General features: G+C 35.1%; 1 protein-coding gene across 1 annotated transcript in view; it reads right to left on the reverse strand.

The window, feature by feature from the left end:
• Window positions 1-26,775, reverse strand: part of LOC137239550 (uncharacterized) — a 125,010-nt gene extending 98,235 nt beyond the window's left edge. Inside the window, exon 1 of the mRNA XM_067764977.1 lies at window positions 25,948-26,775. Within this exon, the coding sequence (XP_067621078.1) occupies window positions 25,948-26,762 (815 nt within the window). The 5' untranslated portion in view covers window positions 26,763-26,775. The remainder of the gene's footprint in view (window positions 1-25,947) is intronic.
• Window positions 26,776-27,127: the final 352 nt, after the last annotated feature.

A 27,127-nucleotide genomic window follows, 5' to 3' on the forward strand; every position in this document is an offset into this window, starting at 1 on the left:
CCCTTTTAAAATACTCATTAACACCTTTCTTTTGATACCCATATTGTACAAACAAATTCTAGGGTCACCCCTGGTCCACCTTTATGGCGATATCTCGAAACGGCGTCCACCTATGGAACTAAGGATTACTCCCTTTTAAAATACTCATTAATACCTTTAATTTGATATCCATATCGTACAAACGCATTCCAGAGTCACCCCTGGTCCACCTTTATGGCGATATTTCGAAAAGGCGACCACCTATACAACAACCACCACTCCCTTTTAAAATCCTCATTAATACCTTTAATTTGATATCCATATCGTACAAACACATTCTAGAGTCACCCCTGGTCCACTTTTATGGCGATATTTCGAAACGGCATCCACCTATAGAACTAAGGCCCACTCCCTTTTAAAATACTCATTAACACCTTTCTTTTGATACCCATATTGTACAAACAAATTCTAGGGTCACCCCTGGTCCACCTTTATGGCGATATCTCGAAACGGCGTCCACCTATGGAACTAAGGATTACTCCCTTTTAAAATACTCATTAACACCTTTCATTTGATACCCATATCATACAAACGCATTCTAGAGTCACCCCTGGTCCATCTTTACGGCGATATCTCGAAAAGGCGTCCATCTATAGAACTTAGGTCCACGCCATTTTAAAATACTCATTAATACCTTTCATTTGATACCCATATCGTACAAACGCATTCTAGAGTCAACCCTGATCCACCTTTATGGCTATATCCCTAAATGGCGTCCACCTATAGAACTATGGCCCACTCCCTCATAAAATACTCTTTAATGCCTTTCCTTTGATACACATGTCATACAAACACATTCCAGGGTTTCCCTCGGTTCATTTTCCTACATGGTTATTTTCCCTTATGTTGTCACCATAGCTCTCAACTGAGTATGTAATGTTCGGTTACACCCGAACTTAACCTTCCTTACTTGTTTTAAATTCGAATAAGCCGTTTCTAGGAACTCCTGGGAACTCAAATATTTTCACCTAGGAAAATTTTTTGACGAGGATTTTTTCGACTCCGAAAAAAAAATTATTATTTTCCGTCCCTGATAAAAACAATTTCGCATTCAAACTAAACGCAAATACTTTTCAACATTTCGCTATTCATTTTCTCATTCGTTTGCGTTGTTGGATGTATTTGCAAATGAAAAATGACGCAGGATGTATTATCAAAGTACAGGATACAGCAGGATATGTACGTATGTATGTACGCATTGAGTAGATGAGCATCATTTTGCTAAAGGGTAAAATGGGACGGCGGCATCTGACTGCATATGAGCGATTATATTTACAGAAAGCGACAGGATATTCATTGAAGCATTTGAACTTTCCGTTAAAAATTTGTAAATAGCATTTTGTGTGTTGCTAATTTTGCGAAATTCATTTTTTGTTATTAACTGTACATTAACTTGGGTCGATTTGCATTGACGAAAGTTAACCGATATCGCGCCATCGATTTTTCGATAGGATTTGGGCTCAGGAAAAAAAGTTCCACTACGCATACCCAAAAGAATAATTTTCGAGCCTGCGAAAAAGAATGGCAAAAGAGTAAATTTTTCGACCAAAACACTCCCCAAAACCCAAAAAAAATTTTTTTTTTTTCAAAAAACTGTTGTAAAAACGTTGGCGATAACAGTTTTCTGAAAAAAAAAATATTTTTTGGGTTTTGGGGAGTGTTTTGGTCGAAAAATTTACCCTTTCGCCATTTTTTTTTCGCAGGCTCGAAAATTATTTTTTTAGGTAGTGGAACTTTTTTTTCCTGAGCCAAAAACCTATCGAAAAATCGATGGCGTGATATCGGTTAATAAATCGATCCAGTCTACTGTACATATATGAGCATTTCATTATATCAATGTTTATTGTTCCTAAAAGTATCATTCAACGACAGACTTTCCGGAGAATATGAAATCGTAGCCGGGTCATGTGTAGTGTTTGACTCCCGCCAAATCAATGAAATGTAACACAAAGCATTGGATGAAGAGTCTTCAGAATATTAGTTTGGCTCCAAAAATTTATCGAATTCATCTATAACTATGAAGCCGTTCACTCCGCACTTTCCTTTTCACTGTTTACACCAAAGATATTTTCTCAAGCAGGTAAGCAAGTTTAGTCGATCCAAAACTTCGGAAGGTCCAACGAGGCTCTCCAAAGATTCAAAAATGGAAACAAAACTGCTATCAAAATCCCAATCAAAACTCTATAGCGAACCAAGATTGGAATCCAAGCCAAAATCAAAATTGGAACTGTGACCGGGGCCAAAACTGAAAGCGAAATCACTTACCGGAAATTTAAGACAAATCCAAAATGAGAGCCAAACCAGGTATCAAAATCAAAGCTGGAACTAAAACCGCATCCGAGAGCGAAACTGGAAACGAAACCGAAAGAGGCATCGTAACCGAGTTCGCAAATAAAATCTGAGCCAGAAACGGAACGGAAATTGCAATCAAAATTTCAACACGAGCTGGAATCATAGCTTACCAGGCTTACTAGAATTGAATCCACAACCAAAATGTGTATCCAAGTCGTAATATTGTTGGTGTTGTTGTTGTACCGATAAAACACTCCCTGAAGGTTTTTGAGGAGTGCTATGGATGTTGATGGTCCTTTGCCGCATATAGATGAGATATGTTTCGGTAACAAGCATCATTAAGGTACAAGCCCGACTCTATTGGCGTCGTCAGATCCTCAGCTGCCAAAGAAACAGCATTCGACAGGAGAAGCTATAAATAGCGCTGCCAACCCCTTGAAAGGGTTGCGCTACACAACCCCTTGAATCATTTGGATATTTTAGTCGCCTCTTCCAATAGGCATACCTGCCGCTGGTATATTCTAAGCTCCCTAACTCGCTAAGTCCAAATCGTAACAGAAATCAACTTCATAACAGCAGCCGAAACCGGTGTAGCAGGCAAAACTAAAACCGAATCCAAACCCAAAATCGGAGAACATTCAGATCCAAAGTCGAAACCGACCTAAGAGCCAAAAAAGGGGCCAAAATGGAAATCGGACTTGCACGAAAAACCCACAGCTGAAGCCAGTGCCGAAATCAAAATCCTTACCTTACCAGCGACCGATATCAACACCTGAACTTAAACCGAATGCGAAACAAAACCGGACTGGTTTCACACCATAGTTAAAACGCAAAAACGTCGAAACAAATATAGTAAAACCAACATCTGAACTAAAACCGCATCCGAAACTAAAACCAGGGATGATGCAAAAACAAAGATGGAATCGAAATCGAAACCGAATTTTGAACCACAAATAGGAAACGTTTCAGCAGGAGTGCACAATGGGTAGACAATCTACTACAAACTACAATCAAAGATTTCATATCTAGGTGTTTCCACGGGAGGGGTGACTCTAAGAGGTGGCATCTTCTAAAGAGGCAACTTGATTGAGTTCCCACTACGTGATTTATGTTTAAGAAAGAACACCCACAGAAAGTTTTTGCAAGTGTGGGCAAAGTGAATATTTTTAGGTGTATGATGCTGTTATCTAACGTTTCGGAACTTTTACTCGAGCGTCGCCGAATTAGTAGTTTATGTATGAGCCACTCCGTGGCAAGACCAAGTGGAAAACTATTTCAGCTGTGCTAGTATTTCTAATTGGCGCACGTAAGTAAATTTATTTTTGTAAGATTTTATGAAGCTTTTTACTGCACTATAAAGCTCCTTAAATCCTCTCGAAACATGGAAATCTGTAGCACGTGTTTTTTACGATCCACCTATCCACCTGGTGGTCCTCTGGTTAAAAAACGGCGCTTAGTTAGAGAAAATAAAAGTGAGCGTGAAAGACATGATCTTGACAAGCTTGAGATTTTGGCTGATAATTTTTTATGAAAAGACTTCGTGGCGAAATAGTGAGGGATATAATGGGCTCGATAACCTCCTTACAAATTTTAAGCGGAGTTACTCATCCAATTTGCGTCATGCTTCTTTTAATTTTTACTACAAATTGGCAAGACGGGACCTTCATGTTTTACGCCGACTCATGGCATAAATACACTCAGAATAATTTGCAAATCACTGCCGAAGGGCCACCCCGCTTAGAAAAACTTGTTTCTAATTGAGACAACTTTTTTCTTAACTGCCGATGTTGCGTTGACCGGGAGTGGAACCCACGTACTTCGATGTGGTAGACGGATCACTCTACCACCACACCACGGCGGCCGTCATATGCCATGCCCAATCTGAAAAGAACGATCCTTCGAGTACTAAGTAAAAATATCGATGAAAGCTCAAATTCATTAGGTGCCAGTTCTCTGAGAATTTATTAGACTACTCTGGCCAACAATGGAGTATTTCGAATGTCCAGAGCCGGTATTCAATTGCATTAATCTTTTCATTGCTAAATCTCATGGGAGACGTTTGGTTTGTCATTCTGGAAAGTGAGAGGCATGACTTTTTCTGAATAAATATAAATTAGCTATATCTACGCAGTTAAATAGATAACCAATAAATAAAATAAATAAATGTAAGGCGCGATAACATCCGAAGAGATCTAAGGCCGAGCCAATTCCAATTTGCGTCGTGCTCCTCTTGATTTTCCCTACAAATTGGCCGACGGGACCTACATGTTTTATGCCGACTCCGAACGGCATCTGCAAGGCAGATGAGTTTTCACTGAGAGCTTTTCATAGCAGAAATACACCCGGAGCGCTTGCCAAACACTACCGAGGGGCGACTCCGCTTAGAAAAATTTTCTTCTAATTGAAAAACCTTATTTATAAAATTTTGATGTTGCTTTGCCCGGGGTGCGAACCCAGGGCATACGGTGTGATAGGCGGAGCACGCTACCATCACACCACGGTGGCCGCCAACCAATACAGTGATCTTTTAGCGGGAGAGGGAGAGAAAGGAGAAGGAGGATATGGAAAGAATTTGGATTTAGATGAAGAGGAAGGGAGAGAGTGAGATGATGAAGAGGTAAGCGGGAGAAAGGAGTGGGAAAGGAAGGAGTGGGAAAGGAAAAGAAAGAGAGTGAGAGGGAACAAGAGAGGAAACAGGAAGTGAATACGGAGAGGAAGATTTGGAGGGAGACGGAGAGGAAATAGGAGGAGGATATGAAGAGGGAGAATAAGATTTTGAGGAGGAGTAAGAGGGAAAAGAGGAAGAAGGAGAGAGAGATAGGGAGAGGTGAGAATGAGAGTAAGAATCAGAGGGACAATCAGAGAAGGAGAAAATGAGAGGTATAGGGAGAGGGAAAGAGAGAACGATGTATAGTGAGAGTGGCAGTAACAGTAAGAGTAACAGTGAAAGTGAGAGTGACAATGAGAGAGAGAGAAAATGATAGGTATAGTGAGAAAGAAAGGGAAGCGACATATAACTAGAAAATGGCTTTAACTACTTTTCAAATATTTTCATATCAGGCTGAGCCGCAGCGAACTTTGCTCGGCCTTGTTGGTATGCATGTGATTATTTGCATATTTATGTATTTGTGTAAATTGTTGACATATTTTTACGCTCAGTTAAATTTTATGCAAATACGCTGGCAGATTTTGCAAGTAATGTAAAAAACAAAAACAACAATTTTAACAATAAAGTTTTAAGTTGATATAACAATAGCAAAAATAATGTTATTATTATTGCCAATATGATATGCATTTTCTGCAAATGATATTTATATTACACGTACACACTGACTCGCACATGACGCCTCTATGGCACTCAACGAATTCCCATTGAACTGTCATTATACTTACCAAGTAAAATATGTTATGCGGCAGTGTGCTGCTGCACAAATACATATAAAGAAACCTGCAAGTTGGCAAGGGCTACAACTTTATCCGTTTGCCATGCAGATCACTTTAATAGAGCTGGATTCGATTCGATTCTGTTAATAATCGATTTTTTCGATTCGATTCTAGAAAAAAATCGAGTTAATCGATTAAATCGAATCAACAAAGTTTATTTAAATTTTGCTTATTATTTGTAACAGTGTACTTGCTTACGAATAAGGAATTTAGTTGACGAAATTTCATAAAAATTGCCACTTCTGTTGTCGTGTTTGCTGCTGTCTATGTCATAAAAAGTATTAATTTTATATATTTGTTAAAGGTGTCTTTCTTAATGTTACTCGTTAAGGCAAAACGTACCGAGGATACAAGCATTGTGTAAGAGATCTGAATCCGTTATCTTCGCCAATCCTAAAGGGTTGCATATCTGTGGCAATCATTCTAACCAAAGCACAATCAAGTTGTTTTTTTCGCTCATCTACAGATTGAGACTTCCTTATGTTGTTGTTATTAGGTTCAAAAAAGGATTCTATAAGAGCTGTTGATGAAGACATTTCCATCAACGTTGGATGTGTGCCCTTCAAGTGATTTAACAAATTGTTTGTATTTCCACCTGTTTTGTATTTTTTTCCGTACGATTTGCATTTCGCAGAATCGCCCTGCACCTGACTAAAATACTTCCAGACAACAGATCTGGGAATCTTTGGATTACTTATAAGATTGAATTCCCATTCCGTCACTTTCAATTGGCTTACTAGAATCTAAAACTGTGGTATTAATTTCGTACTGAACACGTTCAATATATTGCTTATCAGAAGTGCGAAGAAAATTCTTCATATTTCTCCTTTCTCTCGAAGACACCACAACAATAAAGCTAAATTTATAAAAACAAAAATTACAGAATATGTATTCCTCAAGCATCCGTAAAGTAGATAGTGATAAAAACTTCGATGCCTAAAGAATCGAACGACTTAAAAAAAAATCGATTCTACATTTCTAAAAAAAAGATCGATTAAGTCGATTAAGAATCGAATCGAAATCCAGCTCTACACTACAATACAGCTGACACTGAATGCAAAATAACGAGCTATACAACAATAAAATGATGTGCAGCTGTCAGTGTGGTTGTGTGGCATGTAATAGATTTTCTTTAACAAAATGCGCTTGACATGAAAATTTTGACTGACCGTCTGAAGTGAATGTGTGGGTGTGTGTGTGTGTGATTGCAGATTATTAGCAAAGTGTGATGACAAAATAAAGTTGTTTGTATATACACATGTTGATCTGTGTTTGTATATTAGCACAAAGTTTAACTTTATTATTTGTAATTGGTTTATGTATTTGTTGCTCTATAGCATTTTAATGTACCGCAGTTGCTTCATAAGGATATTTAAATTTATTATGATATAATTTGAATTTGTATAGAATTTGTATTTGGCATTCCTATAATATCTAATTATTACATTTGATTTTGTATGTGCGCACAAATAGTTGCAAAATATTCTAATGTACTACATTTAATAATTCTAAGTAATGAAATTATAGGATTTGATTGGTTTTAATGAATTTTGTTATGAGTAAACGAGCAAACTAACATACCCGAAAAAGCAATCAAAAGCGTAAATCAGCAGAGGTAAGGAGTGAGAAATAACTTGAAGTATTTCCGTACAAAGTAGCCTTGCCATCTACGAAGTCAATAAAATTCAACTTGATCCCAAAATTATGCAACATTTAGTCGATTTTCTCATGCTTTTAGAGGCAGTTCGGCGTTCCTAGCAATATTCAAGAAACATGCAATTAAATAAGGCATACCCATAGGCGTAACTGGTATTATTTGGTAATTGAAAGGCATCTTTACTACTAAGCCCCCCCCCCCCCCCAGCGGGTTAGGGGGATTAGAATATACCTGCGGTAGGTATGCCTGTCGTAAGAGGTGATTGCAATACCAAATTGATTCAAGGGGTTGCCAGCGCAATATATAGATTCTCCAACCCAATTGTCAACCTCACCTAACCGTGGCGAATTCTGTTTCATTAATAGCCGAGGCTCTGGCGACCCCAAGTTCCTCATGGAACTAGGGGGTGGGGAGGGCGGGATGTCTTAGAAGGCTTAATATGGTCATATAAATCATTCCCGAGATGGTCAGGCTAGTACCTTAATGGAACGTACCCGATCTATATCCGGCAAAGGACCATCAACATCGATAACACTCCCCAAAGCCTTCGGGGTGTGTCTTTATCGTTAATACAACAACAAAAACAACTACTAAGCCCTTAACCCTCTTTGTCTCTTAACCGCATTGTGATTGACCTACAGCAAATTTGGAAGCACCAAGAGCGTTGAAGTTTTTCACTTCAGTTACTCGTAATGTGAAAACGTAGCCCCAGGTGCCGTAATAGTCGAGCAAGGGCCACCACAGATCACAGCTGCTGCAATGAGAAGTGAGGCTTGTTAATATGAGTTTGTTGCAGATGTGATCCTCACGACATGCACTAAACGCGTAGCTATGTAAGGCATACTGTTAGGCGCAACACATATTATTTGGAGATTGTGAAGCATCATGATTATTAAGTTTTTAACAGACCTTAAGCCCCTAAGCCGCTTTTAACATTGTGGCTGGCAGAGGATTCGCACTCAGATAAGCTTAAAGAAGATCCTAGCACGTTGACCAAAACCAAAGCCTGAACCGGACGTCGTGTTATTAGTTTGCTGTCAAAGCCTTAACGGTAAGTTATGTTTGAGTTATGGGTTTTCGAAAGGTGAGTTATCGAAGTGGTATAAATTTATTATCGATAACAAATGTTATCAATAAGTTACGAGTTATCAATTTGTTATCGGTTTTTATCAAAAATTCATTGATTTGAAACCAACAATTTGTTATCGACGTGTTATCGGATTGGTATCGAGGGTTCATGGGTCTGTTAGGAAACAGAAACCTATAAAACTTCAGTATAAAATTGAAACTTCTTCTAACCGTCTATATAAAGCCGATAATAAACCAAGAAGAAACCGAAGACTTGGCGATAACTAGACTGAAAGTCTATGTTCCATGCGAAAGAATCGTAAGAAATCATTCTGTTTTCAGGATAGGATCATCAGCTGGATAGGATGTTCGTAAACTACTAGATTTACAAGATTAATCAAAGCACTTTTTAAAATTATTTGAGGCTTTTGCCATAAAATATTTCTTGTTGTAAAAGGATTTTTCATTTATTCCAAATCTCACTGCTGGGCAAAGTATTCACACATACATACACACTTTCGCATTTACAAATTGGCATGATTGCAGTGCAGTCCAGGCAGCGATTACAATAAAAGCCTGCAATTATGTGTAATCAATGTGAAAGTGACACTTTTCGCTTGCAGCAATTGCTTGCAAAAACATCAACAATGACAAAATCAAATCTAAAGAATAAAAACAATAATTAAAATAGTAGTGACAAAAGTAAAAATACACATCTACCAATGTATGCAAATATTTATCACGAAAAACAAAAACAACATAAAACAACGAACCGAAAGCATATGCACAGATAGAGAAACAGTGAACCAAACAGGTATAATTATATATCTATTAGGGTGGTACCAATTGATCAACCAAACGGTGTATTCCCGCTTCATCCCTTCAAACGACAATACCAAGGCCAAATATATGACAAATTTTGGTTCCGATTAAAGGCGGTTAGCGGTGTCGCACAGGGGTTAAAGCTAAAATTTATCTAAGGGCACTTGAAAACTTAAATAAAAAGTTTGGTTTTCTAGTACACACAATTCATAATACTATAGTTGAAATTATCAGATATAATTTTTGTCCCGATTGGATTCCATAAAGGCGTGTTCCACAGGGATTGAAGTTCAGATTACGCTAAGAAGACTCAATATTTTTAAACTGAACCACTGTGCTCTATCTTCTCAAATCGGGACCAAAATGGATATTGTTATTGTTCTCATTTTGATGGGGAGAGACTGGAAAAAATCGATAAATAAATTGAATAAATGTAAGGCGGTATAATCTCCGAAGAAATTTTATGCCGAGCTAATCTTGCAATTTGCGTCGTGCTCCTTTCAATTTCTCCTACAAATTGGCGTGACAGGACCTACTTGTTTTATGCCGACTCCGAACGGCATCTGCAAGGCAGATGAGTTTTCAGTGAGAGCTTTCCAGGCAGAAGTACGCTCGGAGTGCTTGTCAAACACTGCCGAGGGGCGACCCCGTCAGAAAAGTTTTCTTCTAATTGAAAATACTGTTTTCCTAAATTTTTTATGTTGCTTTGCCCGGGACGTGAGCGGACGTAGGCGGAGCACATGGGTAAAAATCGATAATTTTATTTTAATACAACCACCCTAATGTATAAAGTCGAAAGACCTCACGCAATATAGGACAGATGAGCATTGATAATTTTAATATGTTTATAGTATATATGCATATAAGTTAAAAGTACACAGATTTACATACTTATGCATACATAAATAGGGCCATTCCATGCCAACTCATGGAGCTTGCAACACCTAGTTCGCACTCATCGTAAAAGATTTTGAGCAAAGTTGCTCAACTCCTATACACTTATAGCACTTTTGTTTTTGTTTTGCTTTGAAGAATAAGCGCAAATACAAATTCACACTTTGAAAATAAAAAAAATTGTCATAGGACTCCCATATGCCCTCACATATAAATTCTATTTCATATGAAAGTGCAAAGAAAAAGCACTTCCATATGAAGCCAAGGCACTTCGTTATGATATTCAAATTTATACTAACAAATTGACAACAAAAAATGTTTCAAATATATTTTAGCACTGAGAAAAGTTTTAATTCAAAACTTATTCATTAATAGTAGGGGAGCTGACTGCAAAAAAACATGTTGCATGTTGTATTCAAATGGGAGCAGTATAACTCATTTACTGGTATTTGAGGCAACTTCAAACCGCGGACTAGCCAGATCCTAGCTTGGCGGGATCGTGGTAATACGTCGATGAAAAGTCAATTTTCGGCGCAAATATGTTGCATAGTGTATTCAAATAAAACGTTCAAATTATGAGAGCTGACAACACCCCGACCCCAAAAGTACCGATTTGCCACTTCCTATCCTGAAAGATACCCTTGGCAAGTCGGTTCAAAGGAGGAGCAATTGCACCAAAATATGTTGCATAGTGTATTCAAATAAAATATTCAAATTATGAAAGCAGGCAACGCCCCGACCCCAAAAGTACCGACTTGCCACCTCCTGTCCTGGAAGAAACTCTTCAAGTCGGTTCAAAGGACACGGTATGGTTGAACGATGTTTTATTCCGAAATCATACTATCCCGGTTTTTTCTGCGGATTCCTTCTTTGTATGTTAAATTAAGCTCAGCAATAAAAGTTTACGAAAATTCCCCGAGCGCTTTTTGAGAAAATTGCTTTTTAGTGCATCATAATGTAATATGAATTACACTGTTTGGCAGTGAAAATATTATTTTGGCGAGATATACCCCAGTTTGCACCACAGTCGAGCACATAAAACCTGCGTACTTAAAGTTTCTAATAGACCCTCAAATTTTAAAGTTATGGGTCAAAACCCCTTTTTCATAGGTTGATTCATATACATACACAACAACAGTGTTCTGATTATTTTACTAAGTAATTTATATAAATTTCCTGACAAACAAATTTGGCTGACTTGTCCTCAATCAAGGAAAAAGAATCGCATTCTAGATTGCATAGATTGTTCGGAACTAGCGTCCATCCTTCGTTATACATTGTGCTTAAATCTGTCAGCATATCATGCTTTCACTGGATGTGATTATACAGCGTCGTTTTTTAATCGAGGGAAAGCGAGGCCTTTTAAAATTTTGGAAGGTAATCAACTTTTTCAACAAGCGTTCGCTTCTCTGACTGATCCAGCCGATGTATGTGATGAAAAAAAGATGGAAGTTCTACAAGAATTCACTTGTAATATATATAATGTGAAATGCTTCGCCAGTGTCAACAATGCAAGGTTACAAATTTTCCAAAGTATGTACGGAACAACAAAAGGTAATGAAAAATTTATGAAGCGAGTTAAGGGCTTTGACTCAATTACTATTCCACCATGCTGGATCCCTTAAGTAAAAATTATTAAGGACAGCTTACGTCAGTTCCATGTGGCAAAACGCGACTGAATTAACTTGTGTTGGTTTAATGATCACGGAATTTCTAAACCACGCTGGTCCGACGGTGAGTCGGCACCTCTTCATGTTGATGAGGTTTTTAGATTTTCTATAAACAGTTCGGAAGAAAATGTGAAGACTGAAGACTTCGATGAAATAGTGTTGTCCCGAGATGAATCTGATATAGAATAAATACTTTTTGCACAGGTAAAATAAAATAATGTAAATATATTTACTTTAAGCTAAATGAGACTGAAAAATATTTAGGAAAAGCGTGCATTATGGTGCTCCTTATTTCGCAAATGTGATCTTTATTGGCATTGCAGCTCGCTAGTCGAAAAATTTTTTTAATGCATGTATACAAAAAAGGCGCAGGCTAATGTAAACATTTTTTCTTTAGTTTATGAATACAGCCATGTTGGTTATTTCATCATGTTTGAATTATGCATTAATAAATAATCTCTAAACCGTATGCGAATATAATCCCTAGTATTAAATCTTTTTGAAATAGTGCAAACAACTTACTTACTTACTTAATTGGCGCTTAACCGTTTATACGGTTATGGCCGTCCAACAAGGCGCGCCAGTCGCTCCTTCTCCCTTGCCAACCGGCGCCAATTGGTCACACCAAGGGAGTTTAAATCGTTTTCCATCTGGTCCTTCCAACTGATTGGGGGGATTCCGATAGAAACACTTTCTTGGCCGGAGCGTCATCTTTAATTCGCATAACATGGCCTAGCCAGCGCAGCAGCTGCGTTTTAATTCGCTGGACTATGTTGATGTCTGCGTATAGGTCGTAAATTCATCGTTAAATCTTCTTCGGTACTCGCCATCGCTAACGCGTAGAAGTCCATAAATCTTTCGAAGAGCTTTTCTCTCGAACACTCTCAGAGTCGCTTCATCTGATGTTGTCATGGGCCATGCTTCTGCACCATATAGCAGGACGGGAGCGATAAGTGACTTGTAGAGTATGATTTTCGTTTGCCGGGAGAGGACTTTACTTTTCAATTGCCTACCTAGCCCAAAGTAGCATTTATTGGCAAGAGTAATTCTTCGCTGGATTTTAGAGCTGATGTTGTTGCTAGTGTTTGTTCTGATTCTTAAATAAACGAAGTCTTTTACTATTTCGAAATTATGGCTGTCAACAGTAGCGTGGTTGCCAAGGCGCATATGCGCTGACTCTTTGCTCGATGACAGCAGGTACTTGGTTTTGTCCTCATTCACCACCAAACCCATCTTGCAAACAACTGTGAACTTAAAACCTGCACTTTTTTTCCTGCCACGTGTATGAGAAAGTAAGATTACCCTTAATGCAAAAATTCAGATCGGTAAAAGATGTAACATATAGTGCACCACCTTTGAACCGACTTGCCAAGGGTTTCTTCCAGGATAAGAGGTGGCAAGTCGGTACTTTTGGGGTCGGGGCGTTGCCTGCTTTCATAATTTGAATATTTTATTTGAACACACTATGCAACATATTTTGGTGCAAAATTGCTCCTTCTTTGAACCGACTTGCCAAGGGTTTCTTCCGGGATAGGAGGTGGCAAGTCGATACTTTTGGCGTCGGGGCGTTGCCAGCTCTCATAATTTGAACATTTTATTTGAATACAATATGCAACATATTTTCGCCGAAAATTGACTTTTCAGCGACGAATTACCACGATCCTGCCAAGATAGGATCTGGCAAGTCCACGGTTTGAAGTTGCCACAAATACCAGTAAATGAGTTATACTGCTCCGATTTGAATACAACATGCAACATATTTTTTGCAGTGGGCTCCTGGACTATAAGGGGACCATCAAAATTCTTTAAATTTTGCATTGAGATTGATTTCGAAACTTTTATTCCAAACAATCAAGATATAACATTTTTTTTCTTAATTTTTCAAACTATTTTAATATTACTACATACATTTGTGTTTATCCAACTTGGGTGATATATGTATATGTATATATGAGACTATTTCGGGAGCGATTCGGAGCAGTTTCAGGCTTTATTTAAGGTATTATTTCGGTACAACTACCGGATTCTTTCAATAACATTTCGGAACCATTTCGGGACAGTTACAGCATCACTTCAGAATCATTCCGAGACTATTTCGTAACAAATTCGGAATAATTTCAGGATCACTTCGTAATTCTTCAAAAACGCCCTATATTAGAATTCGGTTGCAGAACCTTCTATTTCATGCACACCACAACTAATATCAAAATTTATTGAATTTAAGCTTGGATGATTTTTTTAAACTAAACACCGAGACAAGGCGTTCTTAAACCCAATTCCGAGATAAACGTTTGTGAAAGAAATTCTGAAATATTATCCAAAAGTTTCTGAGATAGAGCGTTTTCCCAACGGCAGCCGCGATAGGGTGATATTTTTACTCAACAGTTGATTTATTGTCGTTCGATGAATTTTGTTATTAACTTATTCAAAACGTAATTAACAACACATTTTAAATTATTTTTTTTTTCATATTAAAAATAATTGAAGCACAAATTTCAATTTTGCTTGTTTTCCTCCTTTCGTAAAAATGTACTTGGAAAAAATTGTACACATAACTTTTTTTATTTTTTGGAATTTTCAAATTGTGTAATATTTCAAGTGTTTTGTTTAAACAGCTGTCTGAAAAATTGTGGTTGACTAGTAGTTACCTATTCAAAAAATTATACCAAATTTCAAAACTCAAAAAATTTAATTATTTAAAAATTCTAAAAAAAATAGTAAAGAAGGTTTTCAGAAAAATTCATCAAAAAAAAATAATAAAATAAAAAACTTAAAACAATACTTCTCCAAATTATTAAAAAAAAGACTTATAAAAAAGTACCACTTTTTCCAAAATGCATATCTGCCAGTTCGTAGAGAAGAAATTTGACAAAATCATAAGAACATTTTTCGAAGAGTGCAGAAAATTATTAAAATAGCAGCGAAATTAATGATGCAAAATCCATCCATAGGGTAAGTTGGCATAGAGTATATCTTTTTTATGGCTGCTTGAGTGCTTCTATATTTTTGTATGATTGTTAATTTAAATGTATGCATTCAAAAATTCGATCAAACGTACATATGTATGTGTTTAACAAATACATATATAAAATTTTTGTTTTTAAAATTTGTTCGCACGGAAACTGCAGTCAATTTGAAAGTAAAATTTAATTGCATTTCCAAATGCTTCAATCACTTCTGTTTAAGACATACCTACTCAGATATGTATGTATATATTTGTAAGTAAGTATGTGTCTTTTGGCCTTTGCTGCAAATGAAGCCAAATTTACACATGTACGTAAATACTTCACCGTTATTATAATGCATTGCTCAAGGCAACAGGACGCAGTGTTCGCTATCGATATTGTCAAGGAACTCTGCATATATGTATGTATTTTTGTATGTATGTATAAATATATTTATCTGTTAAATTAGTATTAAGGTTTGCTATGCTTACTGAAGTAAGTAAACACACATATACCCTGCAAGCAAACCGTTTAGTTGGTAATTACTTCAGAGTTAGTATGAAGGAGAAGCTCAACTAGTCTGCCAAGTGTTTGCAAGCTTACCTGAATCTGGGACAGCTAAGCTCCTTAATTATTTCAAAGGCAAATTTAAAAAAGTGACCTCTTCTGTGACTTTTACACTAACGGAACCTGTTCTTCTTTAGAACCAATTAACGGTTACCTTTGCAGAATCGTTTACTTATTTAGAACCGACTACTTATTTAGACCCATTTACTTTTTGAGAACCAGTTATTTGTTTAGAGCCACTCAAAGTTTTAGAAGTGGAAACATTTTTATAACCGGTTCCTTTTTTAGAACCCCTTACATTTTTCGAAGTGGAAACATGTTTAAAACGGGTTCTCTTTTTAGTACCGGTTACTTTTCAGAACTTGTTAATTTTTACGAACTGAAGAACTGATAATTTGTTTAGAACCGGTTACCTTTTTTAGAACTGGTCACAGGTTTATAACCGGTTATTTTTGTAGAACCGGTTACTTTTTTAGAATCGGTTCCTTATTTAGAACCGATTATATATTTAAACCCATTTACTTTAATAACCGGTTACTTTTTGAGAACCGGTTATTTGTTTAGAGCCGCTTAAACTTTAAAAAGTGGAAACATGTTTAAAATGGACGTGCGTAAAGCTGGCAGACCGAAGTGCTCAAAAATATGTTTAAGTTGTTAGAGAATTAAGTTCTTTTTAGGCGCTATTTAGAGCCACAAAAGATAATTTAGGTGCTCATTTAGTTTTCGAGATATTCGCAAAAAAGTGTGACGTAAAGCTAGCAGACCCACACTTTTTTGCGAATATCTCGAAAACTAAATGAAAACCTAAATTATCCTTTGTGGCCCTAAAAAGCACCTAAATAGCTGCTAATTTTAATATATTTTTTATTAAAAAAAATGAAATTTAAGTTGTGCGTCTGCTAGCTTGACGTAAAGCTAGCAGACCCACAATTTTTTACCGAATATCTCGAAAACCAAATGAGCACCTAAATTATCTTTTGTGGCCCTAAATAGCACCTAAAAAGCACTTAATTCTCAAACAACTTAAACTTATTTTTGAGCACTTGGGTCTGCCAGCTTTACACACGTTTAAAATGAGCTCCATTTTTAGAACCGGTTACTTTTTTAGAACTGGTTAGTTTTACTAGAACCAGTTAATTTTTTGAAGAAGACTTGGAAGCTTTTGGAACCGCTTACCTTTATGGAACTGGTTACTTTTTACAGTTAATTTTTTGAACCCAAGGAACGGTAAGTTTTTTAAGCCGGTCAGTTTTTAAAACTGGTTACTTGTTTGGAACCAAAGAACCAGTTAAATTTTTGGAACCGAAGGACAGGAAGTTTTTGGAACCGTTTACCTCTAAAGAACTTGTAACATTTTTTAACCGAAGAACTGGAGTTTTTGGAACCGGTTCTTTTATAGTACTTGTAAACTTTTATTTTTAGAACAATTCAACTGCAATCGTCGAATCTACGTTAACTTTATTGAGACTAAATGGATAAGAGTCTACAGTCTGGTCATGTTAGTAAGGTTATGTGATTAGATTGCCTTTTGGTATTGCCTGCTCAGCTAGTGATCTTAATAGCTTATACTACATTCGTCCTATCTTTTCTGTGAGCTAAAATAATGAAGCTATGAGCTTCCATTGTTTCATATATTTAGTTACAGTGATGGCGCTTTCTGGACTCTCGTAAAGTTATAGACCTCACACTTCGGGCGCCTTGTCTTCTATAGCCGCTCCAGGAACACCTGCAACCCCAAAATTACACTCACCTACATCTCAACACTCTAAATAATAACACCCTTGGACTGCCAGGCGCACAGTTCATTATTTTGTAAGTACCATTTTCAAATGGGCGCCAGTGACCATCAGAAGAAAATTTTAATTTCTACGCTGTCGATAGCTCGTATGACCATTCGAAGGGATTGTTGCACCGCAATTCGTTATAATACTTTTTAGGTTCACTTATGTCACCGCTTGTCATTGAAGTTGGATTATGACTTCCTTAGCTGCAGTCTTCCTAGACCTATATAGGCGTTAACTTTGAATAATCATCCACCACAACGGAAATATAAGTATATCGCCTACAGGTCAAATCCATATGTCCGAGATAGTCGATAGGATGTGTTCCTAAGAGCCTGCGTTATTTCCCTGCATTCTTGGTCGACTTGGAGTCCACGACGGTGAACTCGATTCGACTATAAAGAAATACTTTCTTCTGTGAGCTCAATAAGCTAAAAATGTTTCAAAAAAACTAACCGGTTCAAATGGAGATAGTTAAGGTATATTAGTAATCATAAATATTATTTCTAATTGCTGTTTTTATGTACGGGTCCCTTTTTCGGCCTTATTTGGAATCCAAATCTATAAAGTTTTGGTTGCAAAGATGGAGATTCGGGCTATTAGCGAGCTTTGGGCAATTTTGGGCGTAGGGCTTTTGTCTAGCTATATTTTATTAAAATAATTTGTTAAAAATAAACGATTGTGAGCACACAAAGAAGTCTATTTTTACTATGGCACTATTGTGAATATTTTCACTGCATTACCGGCAGTTGATACTATATGCCAGATGGCAGCGCAAGCTGTAAGTTTTAATTGATTGATAGAACAGCTGATTTCTGTTGATGTTTGATAAGAGGCTTTTATATTGGTTGCGCAAGATGCGCACGGGTCCGGCTCGTAGCATAATAATATGTAGAGTATTTTGATATAGAATAAGTTGTTGTAGGGTAGCTTGAGAAAGAAATATTGTTTATAGCATGAGCTGGTCACTTGGCCAGTGCATCAGCGTTAATAAACTCTTTACTTCGCATTACATTCACATATAATATTTACTTGCATACATATGTGCATACATTAAAAAAAGGCATGTACATCCATTATTGCAATTTAATTTGTAGTTAATTATACTGAATTGTCTGCATTGACTGTACACACTTTGCCATTCATAGATGCGTACACTAATTGATGCCAATTGAAAGGCAATATAAATTTATTATGTGCATCTACCGTATAAAATTTACATATACATATGTATGTATAAATAAACATCTGTAAAATATTTTATATGAATTCTAAATTGTAATTGCTTATTGAATAAAATAAATGCGTTTTAATTGGAAATTAGATGTGCAGTTAATTTTGATTATTTCAAAATTTAATTGGAACTCGCAGCATTTTTTATTATGTCAAAGTGCCATTACCGTTTGTGTTTTTGTTGTGCGTGAATTGATTCTAAATAAAGTTAATTAATAAATAAAGAACAATTTGTTTTGAAAAGTTAAATATGTTAATTCTTTTTTTTACAATTTAAATTAACTTTTATGGTGGGATCTACACTTTTTAATAATTAATTAATTTGGAATCTTTGTTTTTTTGTTTTTTACGCTTTTTCAAATATTTTTCTTATTTTTTTTAGTTAAAAATTATATAATTATTGTTTGATAAAAAGCTAGTTTCCATCTTTAAATTTCTTATACGCATTATTCAAATATTTCAAAATTTAATGCGGTTAAGTTTCTATTTATGGAAAAAACATTTTCGGCAAAAAAAAAAATCTTTTTTGAAATAATGATTGTCCAGTTTTGTTTTTTTTTTCAATCTTTAAAAAGATAAAAGATGTTTTACATTTGTTCATATTTTTCAATATTTATATATATGTATGTATATAAATATTTTTTTTTCATTAACTTTCTTTTTGCAAAATGTTTGATATTTTCTGCTAAAAATATGTTTTTATATCATGTTTTTTCTTCTAACCTTTCTTTCCCCTTTTCCCAATTTTATATTTTTCACTTTCATATTTAATTTTTTAAATATATTCCAGCGAATACATATAAGCAATTCCGACACATCACTATGCCTCTAGTAATTAAATGCTGCACAACAACAACAGCAATGTGAGCAGATGACAGCTACGAACACATGTGCACAGTACCAAAGGGTGCAGGTGCCATTACAAAAACGACATATACACATACATACATGTATATATGCAAAGCCAATGTGAGATACAGAAATAAGAAATAAATGAGCAACTATTCTAGAGTGCACTTGGCGAAAAGTCTAGACCCTGGCAGTAAATAAGGACAAGCCAACTGAGAGTATAAAAAAGCGCAAACTGGAAATCAATATGATTTTAGCACGTTATAAGTGAAGTACGCGAATACATTTTAAAGTTGTACTACCATAGTAGCGCTGTTAATAACGAGCATTTTATATACAGCACATTTGAGTTTATTTATTCGACAGTTAAATGACCCGAACGACAACAGAGGGCAGAGAATTATCGAAAATTTTATAAGATTCGCATCAATATAGATTTAATTGTGTTTGAACAGTATACTAATTTTGAATTGTCATAAGCATTCTGTTCAAACTTATTTAATTAATGAAAAATATTTTTATTGTGAAATTTTGTTTATTATATAAGCCTTTTCATGATTTTTTATTATAATTTTTTAACTTAAACATATTGTTAGGAAAACGGAAAAAAATTTTTTACATAACTCTTTTCTTAGACTTATGTAATTATTATTTTTTATACTTTATTTATATGATATATTTTTTTCTGTCCTTTTTCATTTTTTATTTAAATTAAGAACTACAATATTTTTTAATTTATTATTATTTTATTTTTTCCTTTTTGTATTAGGTTTGTGTATGAAAAACTAAATTTATTGTTTTTTTACATTTTTTTTAAATAAATTAAATTAATTCAACAGAGTTTAATACTTTAAACTAATCTCTATACTACAATTGAGTTTTGTTTTTTATTTGGTTTTTTGATTTCTTTTAAGTTTCTATTTTCAAAAAAAAAAAAAAAAACGATCAAGCCTTTTTAATTAAAATTTTTTCTTTAAATTTTTCCTTTAATTTTTATTGAGAAGATGTATTTACTTTAATTGTTTAATTTTCACACATTTAGAAAATAAAACACGTATGTAATTTTGTGTTTGTTTTTACTCTTTTCATACTGCAAAATAATTTATTAAAACTTTGGCAAACAATTTTATATATTTTAAGCCCTAATTCTACAAATAACTTACACACATTTTTTTGTTTAGATAGTTTTAATGCTCTTATAAATTCATTGTATCTTATATGTAATCAAAGACAGTTTCTTCAATATTTTTTTATTTTTTTTTCCAACCAATTCTTTTTATTTTCAAAAGTTGTTTGATTTAAGCGTTTTTGGTTACTATTTTTATTAACAAAACCTTTTTTAAATAAATTTCAACAAATACATTTAGTTCAAAAATTGTTAATTTTATTGTTCGTGAAATTTAACTGAACAAAATTGTTTTCTCGTTAAATTGGTTTTGTGTAATTTTCTATTAAAACTTTTTTTAAAAAATTTTTTTATCTTAAGACCTTTTACACAAAATGTTAAATTTAAAAAAATGATAAACTTTTTTTATCAATGAATTGCAAATTTTTTTGAGATCTTTTAAGTTTTGTTTCTGAAATAAATTTAATCTACCCGCGATCTTACAAATGAGTAGGCCGATATAACAACAAAAATTGTAAATTTAATTTAATTTGTCATGAATTTTATTAGAAAAAACTAGCTACCCCCTTACCTTTTTTTTGTGAAATTTTCTATTAAAACTATTTAAGTAAATTTGTATTATATTCAAACTTTTTTTAAAAAATGCTAAACAAAACAAAATTTTACTAAGAGCAAGAACAGCTTACTATGTTAGTTGGATGTTATTGTAAAGCGGGGATTGTTCATTTTGCTTTATTATTATTTATTATTATTATATATTTATTATTTACTTTGCATTATTTAAATTTTTATTTTATTATTTGGGAAAAAACTGGATCTATTCGACATCAGGAAGGACAAGACAAATTTTTATGTAGTTATTTTTAATGCTTTATATACAAGTTTTCCCACCTCAACATTGTTTTTTGTTTAAAATATTTAAATTTTTTTTTTGATTTTGTTTCCGATTACTGGTTTCTAGAAACCAATTTTTTTTGTGCCAGAAAATTTGTTTATGTTACTTCATATTTTTTAAATACTTTTTTAATTTCATTATTTAGATATTTGTTATGCTTTATATAAATGTTTCCAACTTTCATATTTATTTTTTAACAATTTAAACTTTTTCCTTTTTTTTAAATTTTGTTAATGAAAATCAATTTTTTTTTTAATTTCTTTTCATTGCGCTAGACAAATTTGTTATATTACTTTTTTTAATACTTTTTTAAGCAGGTTCAAATTTTTGATTTTATATATTTTAATTCACAAACATTTTTTTATGGAAAATATTAAAAACATTTCGGGGAATAAATTACACATTAAATTCAAAAAAAAACGTATTAATTTGAATTTTTATGAAATTAAATGAAAAAAAGGTTTCCGCTTAATATACTTTTGTGAAATTTTATATTAAAATTTGTTAAGTAAAATATGTTTTAAAATAAAATTCCATTTAATTTACCCACCGTGTCAATGTGAAAAGCCCAATAACATGTACACCCCAAAAACTGTTTAAAATAAAATTTAACATTCATCATTTCGCACACACGCACACTATTATAATCAGAAGACAATCTCGCTAGCTGCATGCAACATAAAGAGGCATGCAACATGTATACAAGTCATAAATTTGTGGCTGCAACAAAGTAGCAGCAGTTGTCTGTATATGTGCCTTTTTATTACTTACCTTTTATAGTAACCATCTAAAATGGAAAATGTGAAAAGCATGAATAGTAAAGTGAAAACAAAAATAAAAACAAAAGAACACCAAAGTAAGGTGGTAATAACAAATAAAACTCGTTCAGCGCAGATATGTAAGTACAGTATGCAATAATAACAGAGCATGCACACCTCGCAACAATGTGTTGCATGCATATGCAACTTGCCGTGGTGCAAAGTGGGTGGCATAAGTGTGTGTGAAAACAACACCGGTGCTGTAGTTTATTTTGTTATGTGTAGCCCAAAAATTAGTTTATTTTGTTGCACATGCCAAAAGTATTAAATACACCCGACAATCAAAGTGTCACAACGACACGCACATGTTGTGATAGTGGTGCATATACATCAAGAAATGTTACTTGGTGCCATGCACTTGCTTAAGAGTCAGTGTATATGCGTTGCAACATATTGCGTGTGGAAAATGTTGGCAATAGAAACAGTCGCTAATTACATTTTAACGCGCCCACCAATCATAAATAACTTGAATAATGCAATAAGACATGAGCTGGGGCAGGTGTAAGCAACTTTGGCAAGTTTATCAGGAGAAGAAGCAGTTCTAAGTGTAGTTAGTGGTGGAAAGACAGCAGCGGGGTCCTTATACATCCTTTGAAGTCGTAGAGTTTGTTTTTAATTTATTCTGCTTTACGTTTGGAAGAACGCAAGAGCAATTGATGCATTGGGTGCTATTTAAATTCACTTTTCTGTTAAGCCACTTTAGGCTAACAGTTATGCACTTATGGATCGATGAGAAAGTGGGAGATACCTTTTTTTCAATGGACCTGCCACTAGGGATCTCCCTCCGCCTACTTCCAGATCAATCTAACGTACATATATCAAGCGGGAATTCGGCAATCCGTGGTGCAATAAATCATTCGGTGCCTATGTCTAAAGATGGGAAACGATTGCGTTAATTTTTTCAGACAGGCAGATCGCTCTATAGATCTTGGACAAATCTGATCACTGATTCCCGTGGATCACTCATACAAGATTTTCCAGAACTTTAGTATCAGCCTTTAATGGATACCAGTTCATAATATTGGGGGCAACTTTAAGGGTGACGAGCTGCCTATGATTTCTACGAACAACAAGACTCTTCCAGAAAAGGATTCCTTTAAGTGATGTATATTGGAACAATTTCCCATCATCCCTTGTCAAATTTGTTTTCGGGACAAACCGGTTTCGGCGTTGTGCCATCATCAGTGCCGATTTTGTCTTTTGTCTTGTATTTAAGCTTCGTGCAAGCAAAAATACTATTAGTAGGTTAATTTTGATCTGTGTGACATCAAAGGCTTGTTTACACATTCTGTGATAAAGAAAACTCAAACACACTTGATCCTAAATAAGTTTAGATTATCGTCCATGCTAAGTCTTCCCAATAAGTAATGTGGGCAGATGAGCTGCATCTACTGTGCCATTATGCGGCATTATGTACAGGTGAATGCCTGCTCTCGGTTAGCCAATTTCCGTCTCTAGGTAGCAGGCAGTTAGCTACTCTCAGTCAACCAGTTTTCAATGAGGCTATCGTCGATTGTATGGGCTCTCACTAGACATTATCTGATTGCCCTTCACGCTAGGATGGGCATCTGATCTCTCGGTTAATGTAGCAAAGGCAAGCATATGAGGGTTTCTTCTTGACGCGTAAACAGTAGCAAGTTTTCGAAGCATGTTACGTTCCTGCCCTGAAACTGTATACGATGGACAAGAGTTGGACATTTTTTTGACTTTTACCTAATTCCGCTAATGTCCCACTCAGCATTTAGGTGATTAAATTTTGAATTTCCCTACATATCAATACAATTTGATTAGTCTTTCTGACTAAATAATGAGTTATCATACAATTGAACAAAAAAATTATCAAATATGAATGCTTTTGATAATCAAAAACTGAATATAGTTTTTCAATCACATTTTGGAATCATATTTGAATCAAATGTGTTTACTTTAGGTGATCAAAAATTTTAATCATTTTTCATTCAGCTTTCTGAATCTTTTCTGACAATCTTTGTTGACTGAATAATGTATTTTATACTTTTTAAACTTTTAGTTTTCATCATGGCGGAACGATACAAGGTGGCAGCATGGGACAGCTGATCATACCCTTTTTTTATTTGATTTGATACATCAACTTTCGGCGCAGTACGATTTTGACATTTGTCCATCGAATTTACAAAAACTAAATACATGGAATTTTTATTTATGTTTGTAGGTATGTCACCATGCTGCCACCTTGTATCGTTCCGTCATGGTTTTCATTGAAGATCTTATTTTTTTCACATACACACATTCTTTCATTCATGAAGTTCAGAAAAAATATATTAAAATTTTATTCTTCAAGACAAGAAATAATGTATACATATACTGCTCCTAACAAAAGATGTCCCCAACCATTTCTCCACCATCGGCTTCCCAGAAAATACAAATTATACCATTAGACAATACAAAGGTTGTGAACTATTTGAACACCAGGTAAGTGAAACTCTCTTGACATATGTACCTGGATATTCATCATCCTATACCATATCGTATTTTAAGATGTTGACGATCATAGCTGATGCTGGATGTTGTAGTCGCAGGTGTATATTGGTCTAGTTTGTTTGCGAATTACCTTTTGTTCAATAGCTCACTTCCGCATGTGTTCTTCCCCTGATGAAATAAGATTACTATATAGTATATTATTTTGTATGGGATATGAAGAACAAATATATGATAATAGCATTCCAAAAATTATTCAAAAATCTCAACCAACACGATTGAAATATGTTCACGAATGTGATCAGAAAATGACTGTGAAAAGCATTCAAATATTACTGTAAAACAATTAAAGCCCAAATTTTACAATGATATCAAATATGAACAAAAAGCGTTTCGAAATATGAATCATAAATGATTATACAAGAATAATCACATTTATGGTACATTTTTCTCCCGACGATACATTAATTTTCGAACAGAAAATGCTTTTAAATTTGAACGTTTTTAATCATCTTGGGGTATGATATTTGAATATTTTTTGATCCAAATTTTCAAAAAATGCTGGCTGGGGTAGACGGTATGGTATGAATATTTATACTTAAAAATTCTGGCGGGGTAGCATCAGTGCGCATGTCACTTCTTACTAATCCATGAAATTGAAGCACTGTTCTGAAATAGTCCCTGCGGGCTTGGAATATTACTAGAAGGTTGCGTAGCGGATTCATATCCGGCAAACGACAGACTGCTGACGAAAATCACGCTATTCAATCACGACAGCGTCTTCCGAACGGAACCTGCTTTGCCTTACAAAACATAAGCTCGGTGACGATCCTATCGTGTAGACATTCATGATCAACTCGAACTACATTTCTTAATAAAATATATACATTCCTGAATATAACGGCATCCCAAAAAACTGTCATAGGGAAATCCTTGCCAGACAGGGAATATGTAAACTAAGTGGGGAGAATTTCGGTGACTTCAAAGCTACTCGTTCTACTTGCTGTTTCTTTCTGGATGTAAGGGGCCAGTGTGAGCTAGCCAAGTATTGTGCTGACACCACCTTCTGCAATTTTGATGATATTCGCTCAAGTTAAAGTTTTATAAACAAGCCCTCAGCCGAACTTGCATATTAGTAGCTATTAGCGTACATACTTTTTGTAAGATCCAATTTTGGTATTTTTGATAGTCGCAGGAACTGGCCCTTGTACTTTGAATAACGAAGAAGTTAAAGGTACCCATCATGTATCTAATTATTTGATCCCTTGAGGCTGCTATATGTAGAGGTGAAAGAAGTAACCACATATCATATGCCTTCCTTTTTAATCACTTATCTGTCCTTCACGCAACATCAGCACATAACTCCTACCATTCCAAATCACTCACTTACCGTTCATCATTCTGCATTTTTCGATTGCCACCAATTTCCCAACCACCATTTGGACGACGAGGCACTGCAGCTGGCGCTGGTGTTGCATAATGCCACTGCTTGTAATAGGTGTCATACGCAGAGTTTTGCGCGGCACGACCTTCATTCACATTCGCGTTACCGTTCCCAGAGCTATCATTTGCATCGTCAGTGCTAGCATAGTCTGCATACGCATTCTTATCATCAATATCATCATCATCGCTAGCATCATCATAATAACCTGGTGGATGTCGCAAACCATACGCATAAGGATCTCCATCCGTTTCATCACCACCTAAGGCATCAGCGGATATTTTCTCTCCATAATCCGCAGGTGGTGGCTCATAATAGGGATCATGATAGTCAATTGGTGGCGCTCCAAAGTCATCTTGACGTCGACCGAGTGTTGGCACACTTTCAGCGTGTACGACGACTGGTTGTTGTTCTTCGTAGTTGCTTTGTTGTGGTGTGTTGCTATTGTGGTCACTTTGGTTGACTTGTTTATTTTGCACATCATACACATCCCGTTTATTTCTATTCTCTGTCTCCACATTTGTTGGGAGCTTTGCTGAGTTCACTTCATTTACTGCTTTTGGCTTATTATATCTTATTACTCTTACAACCTTCGTCGGAGCCTCAACATTATCTTCCTTGTCGAAATTTCTCATCGTATCCTCCGGCATTTGTATGAGCGCAAAAGCGGTAATCGATATCACGAGAATTAATGCGATCATGCAGAGCAGACATCTACCGGTGAGCTTTAACTGCTCTGCAAATTTAAATGTATAACGGAACATGTTGAGCTTTTTGCTGTTTTACTTTTATTTTTTTTTTTTGTGCGGTACATACAATTTATTTTAATATTTCGTTATTTATTATTTTAATAAAAAAAATTTCATTTTTTCACCCAGCAAACAATTCACATATGACACAAGTCCACTTTTACTTGTATAACCTTTAGCCGATCTCAAACTGTACAGTCTTGTTGTTAAAATGTAACTGCCGCGAAAAGTTAGAATTGCTGCGGCCACCGCATAAGCCTCAAAACTGCTTATTACTTCCAATGAAGTTACAGCCATAATGAAAGAACCGTTAAGTACGTACCAACTGCTCTGATTTCTTAAAATCACAAACAAAATTGTATTTAGAATGTAAAGCGCAT

This window comes from Eurosta solidaginis, chromosome 2, assembly GCF_040869045.1.
Source record: "Eurosta solidaginis isolate ZX-2024a chromosome 2, ASM4086904v1, whole genome shotgun sequence".
NCBI lineage: Eukaryota > Metazoa > Arthropoda > Insecta > Diptera > Tephritidae > Eurosta > Eurosta solidaginis.